Consider the following 16,452-nt stretch of genomic DNA (forward strand, 5'->3'; position numbering starts at 1 on the left):
GACCTCAGTTGGAATTTTGCAATGTTTTAATTATTTTGTTCGGCATTAACTATTCATTTTATTTGTGTTTAAATGGACTTTATTCACTATTTGTGTTGACATCCCTTTACGGACTATTTGGTGTGGCTGTCAACATTCTGTTTGTTTATGTTATATATTATCAGTTAATAAGTGCCTGGTTTTGAAAAAGACCCACGCACGGTAGAAACACGTGTCAACATATGGGCAATACATACAATAAAGATAAACAGGCACACAAACCCTTGATGTCTGATTGAGATTTCATCAGCTAACTCGCGTACCTATCTATTCAAGGGACTAGCGCCTCACCCTGGTTCAACCACAACCAGTCCCTTTTATCATTGGGTAATAATTGTATTTTCACTGCGTTGCAACTAACCAACATTCCATGACCTTTCAGACATAAGCCTGCCATTCCATCTACGATACCAAAATTGGACCAGGAGGTTTATAATTTACTTGTGTTTCCAAGTTGTTAGATCCCCTCTGGTGTACTAGAGGTGTGGGGCTGATTGATGGTTTAGAAACCGATATTCATCCCTGGACCACTGGTGCCCCAGAAGTTAATTCATCACACCTACAGATTTCAAAAGTTCAGTATTCGTAAAGCTTGCCAGTTCCTAACTTTTAATAGGTCCAAAATACCAATTACATAATTTGTCTTCTCCCATTTATTCCATTGTTCTTGTCTACTAATTGTCCTTCCTGTTTATCGTCTTGCCCCACTCCGCTCTATTTATCACTCTTCGATCCATGTTCTTTACACTGTTTCCCCTCTTGATTCTGCATTGCATTCTCTCCGAGGTCTGACCTTCAAAGCCTGTCTCCTATTTTCATTCCTTTGCTTAGTATTTAAATGTCTCTACGATCTTGCTCCCCTTATCTCTTCTCTTTAGTCACCTTTTGCTCTCCTTCTGGTCCCCTTTGCTCCCAGTCTCTCTTTCCGCTGGTTGTCCCTCATTCTCCCTGTGCCTCATCTCGTTTCCCCTCATTCTCCCTTCTCTCCCCTAAGCAATGGGGTGTCCTCCCTCTTTCTCTTCATTTTATATTTTCAAATGTGGACTAAAAGAGCACCCATTTGCTAACTAATTTGTTGTAATTTCCTATTGTGGTACTGTTTTTGACCTCTGTGAAGTGCTTAGGTGTTTAACGCTGTAAAATTAAAAAAACAAATACAAAAATGGCCTTTCAGAGACACTCTAAGTGAATGCCAATGCTCATTAGTAATCCCTTATTCACTTCAGCACAAGGTATATTGCATGAAATGTGAACAGATACCTCTCACACATCTACTTAGCAACTTAAGCTGTAATGAATTCTGCAAAATCAGTCGCAAATGTGAATTCTTGACTTTTCCAATTCTCCTTCCGTCTTATTGGTTTATAATATAGAACTTCAGGCTAGGGATGTTATTTGGAGATTAATAGGGGTCGCAACTGCGACCCAGTAGGTTTCCCTTGCTACTTCTGAGGTCTCTGTTGCAAGCCCTAAAAAAAAAATATTTTTTTATTTTGTTTAAATGTAAGCTCCTGGGCTGGCTGTGGGGAGGTGGGCGGGAGGGGGGTTTCTCAAGTGTAACACTTTGAGCAGTGACCCTAAATAAGAAAGAATAGGAATAACAAATCATTTGTCTTTCTGGAATTCTATAAAATAATTGCTAGACTCATCAAATGTTTATTTCAGACACATTGCAGGGGATGAGTCACTGATTTAATCTGTTCTTAAACGCTTCAACTCAGCCTTTCATCCTTATGAGGTCGATAAATGAGCACCAACACAGGTGGGTGATATTGTGTGCATATTTGTTCTATATGTAGCACTTAAGTGTTAAGTGCTTTATAGTAACACATCATTATCATTTGGCCTTCGACATCTGCTTGTATTCACAGTAATTTGGTAATATGGGCCTATACACATTGATATTAACTATACATATGGTGATCCATTCTTGTATGAAATGTATATCACATTATAGTGATATCGTAACCATATTTTTTGTTGTGTACTTAGGAACAATGCTATGTGATTACGCTTCCTATTTTATTAAGGGGTGAAAGGTTATGTTCCATCTCTTCCCGTGATGTCACTTTAGGGTTGGGTCAGATGGAATCACTTCGTATGATGTCACCAGATGTCAAGGGTCATTCTATGTTACCTCAGCTACCCCTGGCACTTTGGTGAAATGACGTCTCTGCTTCAGGCACTAATACCCAGTAAAGTGATAGCAAAATGTATCTGCAGCAATAGTTTGTCTTCCTCTAAATTATATGCAAAACTGAACTGCATAAATCTTCTGCAAGTCAAACAAATTGCTTATAGGATAACGCTAAGGTTTTCAAGATTCATTTTCACCCAAGAGATCCTTCTGAATGTCATAATTTATCCCAGTGTTCTGTAACATAAATCTTTCCAGGTGTTTTGGACTTCGACTCCCATGATCCCTCACCATTGTTTATTCTGGCTAGAGTTGGGAGGAGTGGTAGTCTAAAACGTCTAAAGGGTCAGATGTTGGAGACCCCTTACCAATCGTCACGGTGGTTGGTGGATCAATGCAGTTTTGAACCTAAACGTAGTGCACAAAATGCTTTGCATCCATCACCGGACTCTCTTGAGTGTTTTTCATTCCATGCATGTGAGTAATTATTAGTATGATTCATAATCTTGAGCAAATCAGTTGACATCTCTAATTCCTTGATGTGTTTCTCTAAGTGACCATTTAAGCAATAGGCCCCGAGCAGGGAGGGCATTACCATTTCAGCGAATGACCCAGGGTCCGTAGTTACAGGCCAGAGCGAAGCGAGGGAATTATCGGTGGCCCCAGGGCATTACCTGAAGTGGTAATGGCTCCCCCTGCGAGAGGCCTAATTGCTATTAGTACCCTGGTCCGTAAAACCGGAGTACCAAGAGTGTTTGTTTTCTGTTCCGAAACGCTCCAGCGTTTAAGAACAGAAAAAATAAATGTTTAAAAAATGGCCGCCGGGGAAGGGAAATCAAAGTCTCTTTTCCCTTTCCATGGCGACCATTGAAAATGAATGACAAAAAGTAAACAAACGAAATGGTCGCCATGGAAAGGGAGAAGGGACTACAAGTAGTCTCTTCTCCCTTTCCATGGCAGCCATTAAAAAAAAATGGAAAATGTAAGCAAAGAAATGCCCATAAAATGGCCACCATGGAAATAAAGAAGGGACTATTTATAGTCCCTTCTTCCTTTCCATGACGGCCTGTCATGGATCGGGAGCAGACGCACTGGGAACAGAAATTTTCCCAGAGTGGCCACTCCCGAAATGGACAGAAAAGAAGGTAAGTGGGGTTGGGAGGACGGGGAGGGAATTCTTTGGATTGGTGGAGGGGGAAAGGAGGGAGGGGGAAGGGGACCAACGCTTACCACGATCCCCGACAGGGGAAGAAGGAAGCCATGTGGGGGCTTAGAGCAGGGATTACCCTTTTCCGACCCTCCACATTGGCAGAGTGGCTGCCAAACCCTCCCCAAACTCCCCCCCCCCCTCCACAGGGGAAGGAAGGAATGTTGTGGAGAGACGGGTTCATGTTACAATGTCATTGTCCCTCGCCGGGTACTAATACGAGAAATGTTCCTATTATGTTGAAACTCTATCCTGGAATGAAAGGTACACAGCATTTATTTCTTCTTCATATTTCTTAATACCATGCTTAAAACGTAGTTGTCCAATTCAATTCTTTACAATGACATCACCTCTGTAATTAGTGGTATGATTTTAAAACAACTTTGCTTTTTAATGAATGTTGCATCTTGCAATTACTTATTAAAGCAGTCAGCACTATGCAGTGGCTGAGTTCACGGTTTGCGGTTTATATAACACCCATGGTTAAACGTGTCGCTTCTTGCCTGTACCACCTGAGTGGTGTTAGTATGTTTGCATGGAAAATGCTGGTCTTCTAACTTCCAGCAACCTGCACCAAATACTGTTTTCATCCCTGTATGTAGGTCTTAGAAACAATATGCTTCCATCTTATACTCAGCTATTGAGATCAGTTTTTGATTGTTCTAGAATGCTACAGCTATATCTGATGCTAATTGCCCATAAGTGCAACCACTGCACTTTTAAGTGGGATGTGTCCCCCCCCCCCCCCAACCTTTGAATTTCTGTCTATTAACCTCTGGAAATATCATTGAGAAAAACAAATGAAGCAATTATCTGTATTTACTAACTCCTACTGGCGGAGACTGAGGAGATCCCAATAGTTCTCTTACCATTCTCCGAAATGTTTCAACTTTTCAGTAGTTTTGGTGCTGCATGGGCGAACAGAAAAAAATAACCCGGAGCCAGCCCCATAATTGCATGGTGTATGGTGTTGATGACTGTGCCTCCAAAGTCCTTAGCCTTCATGCATTTGTTCAGATGTCTCACCAGTCCTTTTTTGAGATGGACAATCCTGGCGTGGAGGCTAATATTTGACAAATATGTGGTTCTGCAGCCAAGAAATATACCCAGTTATGCAGCAAATTAACTCTGGACTGTCTTACTGGATTACACAGATCTGTTCAGGAGGTGTGTTAACCCCCTGAGCTATGTTTTTAGGATTAGGTGTGACCTCATGTTTTCAGGGATTTCTGCAGCATTAACACATTATAAAAGACTCTTCTCATAGATCACTCCGAGCCCTCCATGTTTTTCTGGGGCTGAAAGTTTTTTTTTCACTTCATCATTTACAGTGTTTCACACAAAACAAAAACACGTGGAGCACACACTTGGGAGGATAGCTCAAGGGCAACATGTTCGCCTTGGAAGCAAGATGACACGGAGTAACAGAGGTTTGATCCCCAGTCCGCGCTTAGAAACCTCTGGGTATTAAGCACGTTATAAATAACCAATCATATCATATCAAATAAACTAGACAGAACTTGTAAAGTGCATTGAATTAAAACTAACCAACACTAAGGCAACTACCAACTTGTCATTTCTACTCAGCTCAATAGGTATTATATTATGAATCTCTGAAGGATAAAAGGCAAGCCAGACTGTTCAGGATTCAAAGCTGTCAGGCTGCTTCATGTACACATCTCTACAGCAGGCACATTCACTCCCTGAGCTATGTCACCAAAGAGGGGTTTGTTGACACAGTATATTTACGAGCATTGTGAATATTGCAATACTGAGACACCAGCATACATCAGGATAGATGTGTATCATGAGAGCTTCATGGATGGCTTACAACTCTCAGGAGTCCTGTGCAGGATGCACAGAAGAATGACTAAAGAGTGAGTGCTCATAAATCTCTATTGATATATAAATCCACCACGACAGGTATAAAGTAAACCAAATTCAAGGATTTCACGCTAAGTGTGAACATGTCTCACATTCCAGTGGTGTTGTGGGTTTCAAATAACAAAAACGTATTTTGCCCAAGTATGAAGTCTCTTGGAGCAGTTGCTTCTGTTGCTACAGTATCTCTGTGGGTGTGAGGATGGTCTCTGGGACATCAACTTCATTTATTGGCACTATGCACTCCCTTGACTCTGGGTCCCTTTCTCTCTCACAAATCACGGCCCTCTTGCTAACACTGCCACTGCTCCTCGCATGCCTGTCCTACTGGGGTCTTGTTCCTCCTCCCGCCTCTACAGCATGTCCTTGGCCAACCTGGCCGCCTTGTGCTTTCTATCTTCTCTGATTAGACGGTTGCCATCCTCACTCCTTTCTGCTCTTCTTCCCACCACTACCTCCAATCCCTCCTTATCTCTTACCATTCGACTCCTTAGATACTACCACCTCCAGCTCAGTTGTTATCACCACATCCTCATATGCTACAATATCCTACTTGCATGCTACCACCTCCTTCTCAGTTGTTATCACCACATCCTCATATGCTACAATATCCTACTTGCATGCTACCACCTCCTTCTCAGTTGTTATCACCACATCCTCATATGCTACAATATCCTACTTGCATGCTACCACCTCCTTCTCAGTTGCTATCACCACATCCTCATATGCTACAATATCCTACTTGCATGCTACCACCTCCAGCTCAGTTGTTATCACCACATCCTCATATGCTACAATATCCTACTTGCATGCTACCACCTCCTTCTCAGTTGTTATCACCACATCCTCATATGCTACAATATCCTACTTGCATGCTACCACCTCCTTCTCAGTTGTTATCACCACATCCTCATATGCTACAATATCCTACTTGCATGCTACCACCTCCTTCTCAGTTGTTATCACCACATCCTCATATGCTACAATATCCTACTTGCATGCTACCACCTTCAGCTCAGTTGTTATCACCACATCCTCATATGCTACAATATCCTACTTGCATGCTACCACCTCCAGCTCAGTTGTTATCACCACATCCTCATATGCTACAATATCCTACTTGCATGCTACCACCTCCTTCTCAGTTGTTATCACCACATCCTCATATGCTACAATATCCTACTTGCATGCTACCACCTCCTTCTCAGTTGTTATCACCACATCCTCATATGCTACAATATCCTACTTGCATGCTACCACCTCCAGCTCAGTTGTTATCACCACATCCTCATATGCTACAATATCCTACTTGCATGCTACCACCTCCAGCTCAGTTGTTATCACCACATCCTCATATGCTACAATATCCTACTTGCATGCTACCACCTCCAGCTCAGTTGCTATCACCACATCCTCATATGCTACAATATCCTACTTGCATGCTACCACCTCCAGCTCAGTTATCACCACATCCTCATATGCTACAATATCCTACTTGCATGCTACCACCTCCAGCTCAGTTGTTATCACCACATCCTCATATGCTACAATATCCTACTTGCATGCTACCACCTCCTTCTCAGTTGTTATCACCACATCCTCATATGCTACAATATCCTACTTGCATGCTACCACCTCCAGCTCAGTTGTTATCACCACATCCTCATATGCTACAATATCCTACTTGCATGCTACCACCTCCAGCTCAGTTGTTATCACCACATCCTCATATGCTACAATATCCTACTTGCATGCTACCACCTCCTTCTCAGTTGTTATCACCACATCCTCATATGCTACAATATCCTACTTGCATGCTACCACCTCCAGCTCAGTTGTTATCACCACATCCTCATATGCTACAATATCCTACTTGCATGCTACCACCTCCAGCTCAGTTGTTATCACCACATCCTCATATGCTACAATATCCTACTTGCATGCTACCACCTCCAGCTCAGTTGTTATCGCCACATCCTCATATGCTACAATATCCTACTTGCATGCTACCACCTCCAGCTCAGTTGTTACCACCTCCTCTTTCTAAACTACCATCTCCCCTTCAGTAAATACAACCTATTCTAGACTGTTGTAATCAACCCTCATATCATACTCCAAAACTCTCCAACCATTCACCAAAACCTTCTCCAACAACCCACCTTGAGCAACTGGGGGTGGAAACTTTTAAACTACCCCCCGGCCACCAGGAGGGACTTTTAGTGAGTATCCGGACCTGAGACTTTCAATTGTGTATGGACGGGATGGGTGCCTCTGCCACAATGCACCATAAATTGCTATGGGATCCAGGGGGTCGACCAAGCCTATAATTAACCTGTGAGCCATCTTAGTTTTGAATCTCTCATCTCTCACCCTACCGGGTTCTGCCTGTGTTGTACTGACCTGCCCCGATAGTCTAGAGCTGTAGAAGGCCCTCACAAATTTCCTCTGTTATGCCACTGTGATTACCCCCTGCCAAGAGATGGGGGCCAGGGTGGCATGACCATGGCAACCTCCCTATACTGCCACTGGGCCTAACATCTACTGGGTCACATTGCTTGTACCCAGAACAAGGCAAGGCACTTCATTACAACACTGACATGTTAGTGCACAAAACTTCTGTCAGTGTATGGTAAGAGGTAAGGGAGTGTGGGTTAATGGTGTGGGTCAGGACTGGGGTGCACTGGCAAAGCTCCATGCCTTTCTCAAAATTACTGGCATTGCCACCCATCACAGGTAATCCTAGGTGTGCATGGTGACACTCTAAGTATGTCTCAGTATTGGGGGAGCCGTGCAGGTTACTGCCACTATATGAAATGTGCTGCCTCCTGTTAGGCAGAATCACATGCAGTACCCTTTGGGAACACTACATGTAATTAAGACTACAAGTGTCAGTACAATTTCACCTTTGGTACAAGCCTGTAATACACAGTTATGTGGTAGCAGTGGCTGAGCAGCCCGACGTATCTCAAGAAATGAGTGAGAAGTAAAACAAGTTACACAAAGGAGCAACAAATACAGTGATTCAAATATCGGTTACTCAAGGTTTCTTGGTAAAAAAAATATACATTTATTTCCACAGTCAGTTTGAACACTAGCAAGAGCAGCTCAATATCACACACTAATATACTACAATTACACAACCAATAAGTTACTGAACAAGTTCAGCTCCCCTGAAGTGGGAGCAAAATGGCACTTCAGATACTTTAAAAAGGGGTAAAAAGACAAGGTTATAAGAATAGACAGCACAAATACTTGCATAGGCAGGGCAATGGGTTTCAGTAAACTACAACCAGCAATTCAGTTCAAAGGCCTAAGCCAAAGTCAATGGTTCAGAGTCTTTGTATAGGATAGCACAGTTCTGGTAGTAAACGGTTAACAGGGTAATTCATAGAATTTCGCAGAAAAGTGTCGCAAGCGGCTGGCGCAGAGTGTCCGCATGCGATTGTCTGCGCCAGGCACGTGCGCTAAAACCGAATTCCGCGCACAGCGTATTCATGGATTTTAGGCTCCCAAACCAGCCGTGGCGCAGAGTATCGCAGCGACCCTGCAGCAGCGCCAGTAACGCCCCCAAGAACGCCCTCGCGCAAGGAAAAGCCATCAAAATCGCTAAATCATCGCAAAGGGCTGCGCTAACCCTGGACCAGTTTACAGGGCTGCCAAACAAGGAACGCAAAGCGGGTAACGTGCATATCAGGGGTACGCGTGAAGTTATACACGCGATTAGCCAGGGTGCCAGGGTACGTGTATTTCAGGGGTGCGCGGGAAGTTCAACACGCGATAGTCCAGGGAACGTGTATTACAGGGGTACGCGGGAAGTTCAACACGCGATTGTCCAGGGAACGTGTATTACAGGGGTACGCGGGAAGTTCAACACGCGATTGTCCAGGGAACGTGTATTACAGGGGTACGTGGGAAGTCTTACATGCCATTAGCCAGGGCACGTGTAATACAGGGGTACGCGGGAATTATCACACGCGATTTGGCAGGGTACGTGAATTACAGGGTTGCGTGGGAATTATCACATGCCATTTTGCTGGGTACGTGTATTACAGGGGTGCGTGGGAATTATCACACGCAATTAGGCTGGGTGGGTCCTCACAGGTGTTCCCTGTACACCCTCCACGGCCCCTGCAGGCAGCCCACAAAACAGGGGACTACCCTGCACACCTGCTCATGTCCCCCTGCACCCCCACCCCCCAGCCACCAGGGGCACCCACCACCAGGCCCCCACCCATGTCTCCTACCGCCCCCACCCCCCAGCAGTGCAGGGGCAGCCTCCACCAGGCCCCCACTCATGTCTCCCACCACCCCCACCCCCCAGCCACCAGGGGCAGCCTCCACCAGGCCCCCACTCATGCCCGACTCATGTCTCCCACCACCCCCACCCCCCAGCACTGTGGGGCACCTGCCAGCAGGCCCCAACCCATGTCACCCACCACCCCCACCCCCCAGCAGTGCAGGGGCATCCTCCACCAGGCCCACACTCATGTCCCCTATCACCCCCACCCCCCAGCAGTGCAGGGGCAGCCTCCACCAGGCCCCCACTCATGTCTCCCAGCGTGCTACGTGTATTTCAGGGGTGCGCGGGAAGTTCCACTCGCGAATAGCCTGGGCGCGTGTATTTCAGGGGTGCACGGGAAGTTCCACACGCGAATAGCCTGGGCGCGTGTATTTCAGGGGTGCGCGGGAAGTTCCACACGCGAATAGCCTGGGCGCATGCATTTCAGGGGTGCGCGGGAAGTTTTACACGCGATTTCAGCAGGGTACGTATATTTCAGGGGTGCGCGGGAATTCTCACACGCCATTTTGCTGGGTACGTGTATTACAGGGGTGCGTGGGAATTATCACACGCGATTAGGCTGGGTGGGTCCTCACAGGTGTTCCCTGTACACCCTCCACGGCCCCTGCAGGCAGCCCACAAAACAGGGGACTACCCTGCACACCTGCTCATGTCCCCCTGCACCCCCACCCCCCAGCCACCAGGGGCACCCACCACCAGGCCCCCACCCATGTCTCCTACCACCCCCACCCCCCAGCAGTGCAGGGGCAGCCTCCACCAGGCCCCCACTCATGTCTCCCACCACCCCCACCCCCCAGCCACCAGGGGCAGCCTCCACCAGGCCCCCACTCATGCCCGACTCATGTCTCCCACCACCCCCACCCCCCAGCACTGTGGGGCACCTGCCAGCAGGCCCCAACCCATGTCACCCACCACCCCCACCCCCAGCAGTGCAGGGGCATCCTCCACCAGGCCCACACTCATGTCCCCTATCACCCCCACCCCCCAGCAGTGCAGGGGCAGCCTCCACCAGGCCCCCACTCATGTCTCCCAGCGTGCTACGTGTATTTCAGGGGTGCGCGGGAAGTTCCACTCGCGAATAGCCTGGGCGCGTGTATTTCAGGGGTGCGCGGGAAGTTCCACACGCGAATAGCCTGGGCGCGTGTATTTCAGGGGTGCGCGGGAAGTTCCACACGCGAATAGCCTGGGCGCATGCATTTCAGGGGTGCGCGGGAAGTTTTACACGCGATTTCAGCAGGGTACGTGTATTTCAGGGGTGCGCGGGAATTCTCACGCGCGATTTGGCTTGGTACGTGTATTACAGGGGTGCGTGGGAAGTTACACACGCGATTAGTCTGGGTGGGTCCTCACAGGTGTTCCCTGTACACCCTCCACGGCCCCTGCAGGCAGCCCACAAAACAGGGGACTACCCTGCACACCTGCTCATGTCCCCCTGCACCCCCACCCCCCAGCAGTGCAGGGGCAGCCTCCACCAGGCCCCCACCCATGTCTCCCACCACCCCCACCCCCCAGCAGTGCAGGGGCAGCCTCCACCAGGCCCCCACCCATGTCTCCCACCACCCCACCCCCCAGCAGTGCAGGGGCAGCCTCCACCAGGCCCCCACCCATGTCTCCCACCACCCCCACCCCCCAGCAGTGCAGGGGCATCCTCCACCAGGCCCCCACCCATGTCTCCCACCACCCCCACCCCCCAGCAGTGCAGGGGCATCCTCCACCAGGCCCCCACCCATGTCTCCCACCACCCCCACCCCCCAGCACTGTGGGGCACCTGCCAGCAGGCCCCAACCCATGTCACCCACCACCCCCACCCCCCAGAAGTGCAGGGGCATCCTCCACCAGGCCCACACTCATGTCCCCTATCACCCCCAACCCCCCGCCACCAGGGGCACCCTACACCAGGCCCCCACTCATGTCTCCCAGCGTGCTACGTGTATTTCAGGGGTGCGCGGGAAGTTCCACTCGCGAATAGCCTGGGCGCGTGTATTTCAGGGGTGCGCGGGAAGTTCCACACGCGAATAGCCTGGGCGCGTGTATTTCAGGGGTGCGCGGGAAGTTCCACATGCGAATAGCCTGGGCGCATGCATTTCAGGGGTGCGCGGGAAGCTTTACACGCGATTTCAGCAGGGTACGTGTATTTCAGGGGTGCGCGGGAATTCTCACACGCGATTTGGCTTGGTACGTGTATTACAGGGGTGCGTGGGAAGTTACACACGCGATTAGGCTGGGTGGGTCCTCACAGGTGTTCCCTGTACACCCTCCACGGCCCCTGCAGGCAGCCCACAAAACAGGGGACTACCCTGCACACCTGCTCATGTCTCCCACCACCCCCACCATCCAGGGGCACCCTCCACCAGGCCCCCACTCATGTCTCCCACCACCCCCACCCCCCCAGTCACCAGGGGCAGCCTCCACCAGGCCCCCACTCATGTCTCCCACCCCCCCCACCCCCCAGCAGTGCAGGGGCAGCCTCCACCAGGCCCCCACCCATGTCTCCCACCACCCCCACCCCCCAGCAGTGCAGGGGCAGCCCCCACCAGGCCCCCACTCATGTCCCCTATCACCCCCACCCCCCCAGTCACCAGGGGCACCCTCCACCAGGCCCCCACTCATGTCTCCAACCACCCCCACCCCCCCAGTCACCAGGGGCACCCTCCACCAGGCCCCCACTCATGTCTCCCACCACCCCCACCCCCCAGCAGTGCAGGGGCAGCCTCCACCAGGCACCCACTCATGTCCCCTATCACCCCCACCCCCCCGCCACCAGGGGCACCCTCCACCAGGCCCCCACTCATGTCTCCCACCACCCCCACCCCCCAGCAGTGCAGGGGCACCCTCCACCAGGCCCCCACTCATGTCCCCTATCACCCCCACCCCCCCCAGTCACCAGGGGCACCCTCCACCAGGCCCCCACTCATGTCTCCCACCACCCCCACCCCCCCAGTCACCAGGGGCACCCTCCACCAGGCCCCCACCCATGTCTCCCACCACCCCCACCCCCCAGCAGTGCAGGGGCAGCCTCCACCAGGCCCCCACTCATGTCCCCTATCACCCCCACCCCCCCAGTCACCAGGGGCACCCTCAACCAGGCCCCCACTCATGTCTCCCACCACCCCCACCCCCCCAGTCACCAGGGGCACCCTCCACCAGGCCCCCACTCATGTCTCCCACCAACCCCACCCCCCAGCAGTGCAGGGGCAGCCTCCACCAGGCACCCACTCATGTCCCCTATCACCCCCACCCCCCCGCCACCAGGGGCACCCTCCACCAGGCCCCCAGTCATGTCTCCCACCACCCCCACCCCCACCCCCCCAGTCACCAGGGGCACCCTCCACCAGGCCCCAACTCATGTCCCCTATCACCCCCACCCCCCCAGTCACCAGGGGCACCCTCCACCAGGCCCCCACTCATGTCTCCCACCACCCCCACCCCCCCAGTCACCAGGGGCACCCTCCACCAGGCCCCCACCCATGTCTCCCACCACCCCCACCCCCCAGCAGTGCAGGGGCAGCCCCCACCAGGCCCCCACTCATGTCCCCTATCACCCCCACCCCCCCAGTCACCAGGGGCACCCTCCACCAGGCCCCCACTCATGTCTCCCACCACCCCCACCCCCCCAGTCACCAGGGGCACCCTCCACCAGGCCCCCACTCATGTCTCCCACCACCCCCACCCCCCAGCAGTGCAGGGGCAGCCTCCACCAGGCCCCCACTCATGTCTCCCACCACCCCCACCCCCCAGCAGTGCAGGGGCAGCCTCCACCAGGCCCCCACTCATGTCCCCTATCACCCCCACCCCCCCAGTCACCAGGGGCACCCTCAACCAGGCCCCCACTCATGTCTCCCACCACCCCCACCCCCCCAGTCACCAGGGGCACCCTCCACCAGGCCCCCACTCATGTCCCCTATCACCCCCACCCCCCCTGTCACCAGGGGCACCCTCCACCAGGCCCCCACTCATGTCTCCCACCACCCCCACCCCCCAGCAGTGCAGGGGCAGCCTCCACCAGGCCCCCACCCATGTCACCCACCACCCCCACCCCCCAGCAGTGCAGGGGCAGCAGGGAGTCAGGCAGCAGCAGGTGGGAGCGTGCTCGGGCTCTGGGGGGCAGTAGTTCGGCCTTCCGGGCAGGAGCGTGGTATTCCGTGTGCGTACGCGTGGCCAGCTTGGTACGGAGTGATTTGGCACGTGAAAATCCTGCACGTCAGCGTGAAAACTGAGGAAAGGCCCTCAGCGCGTAAGCGCGTCTGTGACGTGACCCGCACAGGTGTTTCCCACACAGCACGTGATGACAGAGCACACGTGGAAAGACTGCACGTCAGAGTGTAATCGCGTGTGATTGGTGGAAATGGCCCTACACGCAGAAGTGACAAAGCGTGTGATTGGTGGAAATGGCCCTACACGCAGAAGTGACAAAGCGTGTAATTGGTGGAAATGGCCCTACACGCAGAAGTGACAAAGCATGTAATTGGTGGAAATGGCACTAGCGCGTACACGCCGCGTAAGTGACGCTGGACGTGCGGGCCTGTATAAAAGGTACGTGTAGAACACGTTTTCCTTGTACGTGCTTTTCGTGGAGAGCGAGTGGGTGAATTCTGTACTTCTTGTCGTTTCACACGCGATTTACTTCACGGCGTTTCAAGTTCGTATTCCCTGTTACCTCTGACAGCTTTTTCTCTTTTTTCTCTTTTACTGGTTTACCTGGGCCTGTTCCCTCAAACAGTGTTCCCTTCTACTGTTGTCCTGTCTCCTCAGACAGCGTACAAATCTTCTTTTGGCGGGGGTGTTGCCAACCAAACGTGCTCCTTTTACACGCTCGTTTACCAGGCAGACGGTGAGTCACGCACGTATCTAACATCTGTGCTTGCCCCGTGTGTATCCTACCCCTTCAGAGGTCATTCTAGGCTGCGTGTGACACGCATACGTTCATTCTTGTGTTACTGGGTGCCACAGCGTAGTGCAGGTTTTTCTTTCTGCACACGTGGTCTAGGAGGGGTTGCGTGCACGTCATCTCCCTTTTTTGGGCCTCCTGTGCGTTGCGTGACCCGTCATCTTTCCCCAGGGGTTACATTCAGCCTTGCTAGAGCACTAGGGTACAATTACCATCTGGTACCCAACCCCTTTGACCCCCAATTGCCCAGGACAATGGTCTACATCCACTCCCATACGCACATTAACATCAGTGCCATGGCTGGGAGGCGAGGATTCCGTAAGGGTGGCAAAGGTGGAAGAGCCACAAGTGGTGGCCGTGGTGGATCCGGTAGGGGACGTGGTCGTAACTTGCAGGGTGAGCCTGTCCCCCCATGTGTGGAGGACCAGTCACGGGCACCCATAATCCCCCCCACCCCCTCCCGTTGAGGCTGATGTGGCTGACACCATCCATGCTCAGCCCTTGTTGGACCAGCCCATTGTGGCACCAGACCTGGCTGACTCCATGGCTGACTTCCAAGTCAGCAGGGCTACGACACGTGCGCTGGTGCACGTTGATGCCATCATGCCACGTGGATCTGGGGCAGCAAGGTCATCTGCTGCACCAAGGAGGCAGGGCGGAGAGGCTGCAGGGGCAGCTGCGGCTCCATCCACCCCAGCCCTCACACACCCAGCCAGGACAGTGTCGGTCCTAGTCCATGCTGCTGACATTCCCCCTGACACCATCACACTAGAGCCAATGCCTGCACCAACTCCCATGCTGAGTGTGCAATCCCACACTCCTGATACAGAGACCACCAGGGCTCCTGCCCCTAGTGTCCAGAGCGGCGCAGGACACTCAGGATCACCACCACCTTCCAAGCGGAAGAGGAAGAGTGCTCGTCCGGCACAGGCTGATGCCCCAGACACGGCTACACAGTCCGGCCCGTCCAGGAAGCCCAGCTTCACGGATGACGAACTGAATGCACTTGTCGAGTATGTGTCCGGACATGACAACGAGATGGTCATTGTTGCAGGATCCAAGACCACACCTGCACAACGCCAGGCACACTGGCAGACCGTTGCGGACATCGTAAGTGCCCTTGGAATCGTGAGGCGCACAGCCAATGATTGCTATAAGCGCTGGAATGACCTAAAGCGCAGGGCAAAGAGTAAGCTGGCCTCAAGTCATGCCGCAACTCTAGTGACTGGAGGTGGGTCTCCAGTAGTAGACATGGAACTCACTCCACATGAGTCAGTCGCTGGGACCTACGTCACGGAGGAACAGATCCAAGGCGTGGGAGATCTGGCTGATTACGAGGCATTGTCCGGTGAGTGCACATGCATGTGTGTGTCATCCATGTGCATGGTGTGTGTGTGAGGGCTTCTGTTTGTGTGCCAGGTGAGAGTGTGTGCACCTGAGTCGTATGGGTCAGCCATGTGCTTCATGCAATACTTCCTGCGCAGCTGCATTTGGCCATAGCAGTATCCCTTCTGCCAACAGTAGACATCTAGCCCAACTGCACGCCAGTTGCCCTTGAAGTGTCACCTTGCCACAACATTGTTGCTTATTTTTCACTGTTCATTCAGTCAGACTGTTTGCATTCCCCCACTTTTACTAGCCATGTCGCTGTCCACTAGTCACATGTCTGACATGGCAATGGTGAAGTGGAGTGACTTTGTTACCTGGATATCATTTGTACACACATGTCCCTGTGCAATTGGACCATTTCAGACTGGCAGCTCCAGGTGAAAAATCTGACCTGTTAGAATTAGAAAAGCAATTACATGCGGGAACTGGACTGAATGAATAGGTGCTGCCCTCCTCTCCATCTTCACTCAATAGCAATGGTACATGCCATCTGTGTGATGGCATGTGTGTTTCACCTGGCAATCACAGGCCAATGTGTGATGCCACTGCCAGGCAGCATGCAGAAAATGTGTTCATTTTCCATCTTGGTGTCATCAGTGTGTGCCATTTGC

The 16,452-nt window shown here is 51.7% G+C and overlaps 1 protein-coding gene across 1 annotated transcript in view; it reads left to right on the forward strand.

Annotated features, from left to right (window-relative positions):
- The window catches only part of LOC138505161 (uncharacterized), a 159,339-nt gene extending 152,028 nt beyond the window's left edge, over positions 1 to 7,311 (forward strand). Inside the window, exon 5 of the mRNA XM_069625434.1 lies at positions 5,759 to 7,311. Coding sequence (XP_069481535.1) covers positions 5,759 to 7,311 — 1,553 coding nt within the window. The remainder of the gene's footprint in view (positions 1 to 5,758) is intronic.
- Positions 7,312 to 16,452: the final 9,141 nt, after the last annotated feature.

Source organism: Ambystoma mexicanum, chromosome 11, assembly GCF_040938575.1.
Source record: "Ambystoma mexicanum isolate Mex_15411 chromosome 11, UKY_AmexF1_1, whole genome shotgun sequence".
Lineage (NCBI taxonomy): Eukaryota > Metazoa > Chordata > Amphibia > Caudata > Ambystomatidae > Ambystoma > Ambystoma mexicanum.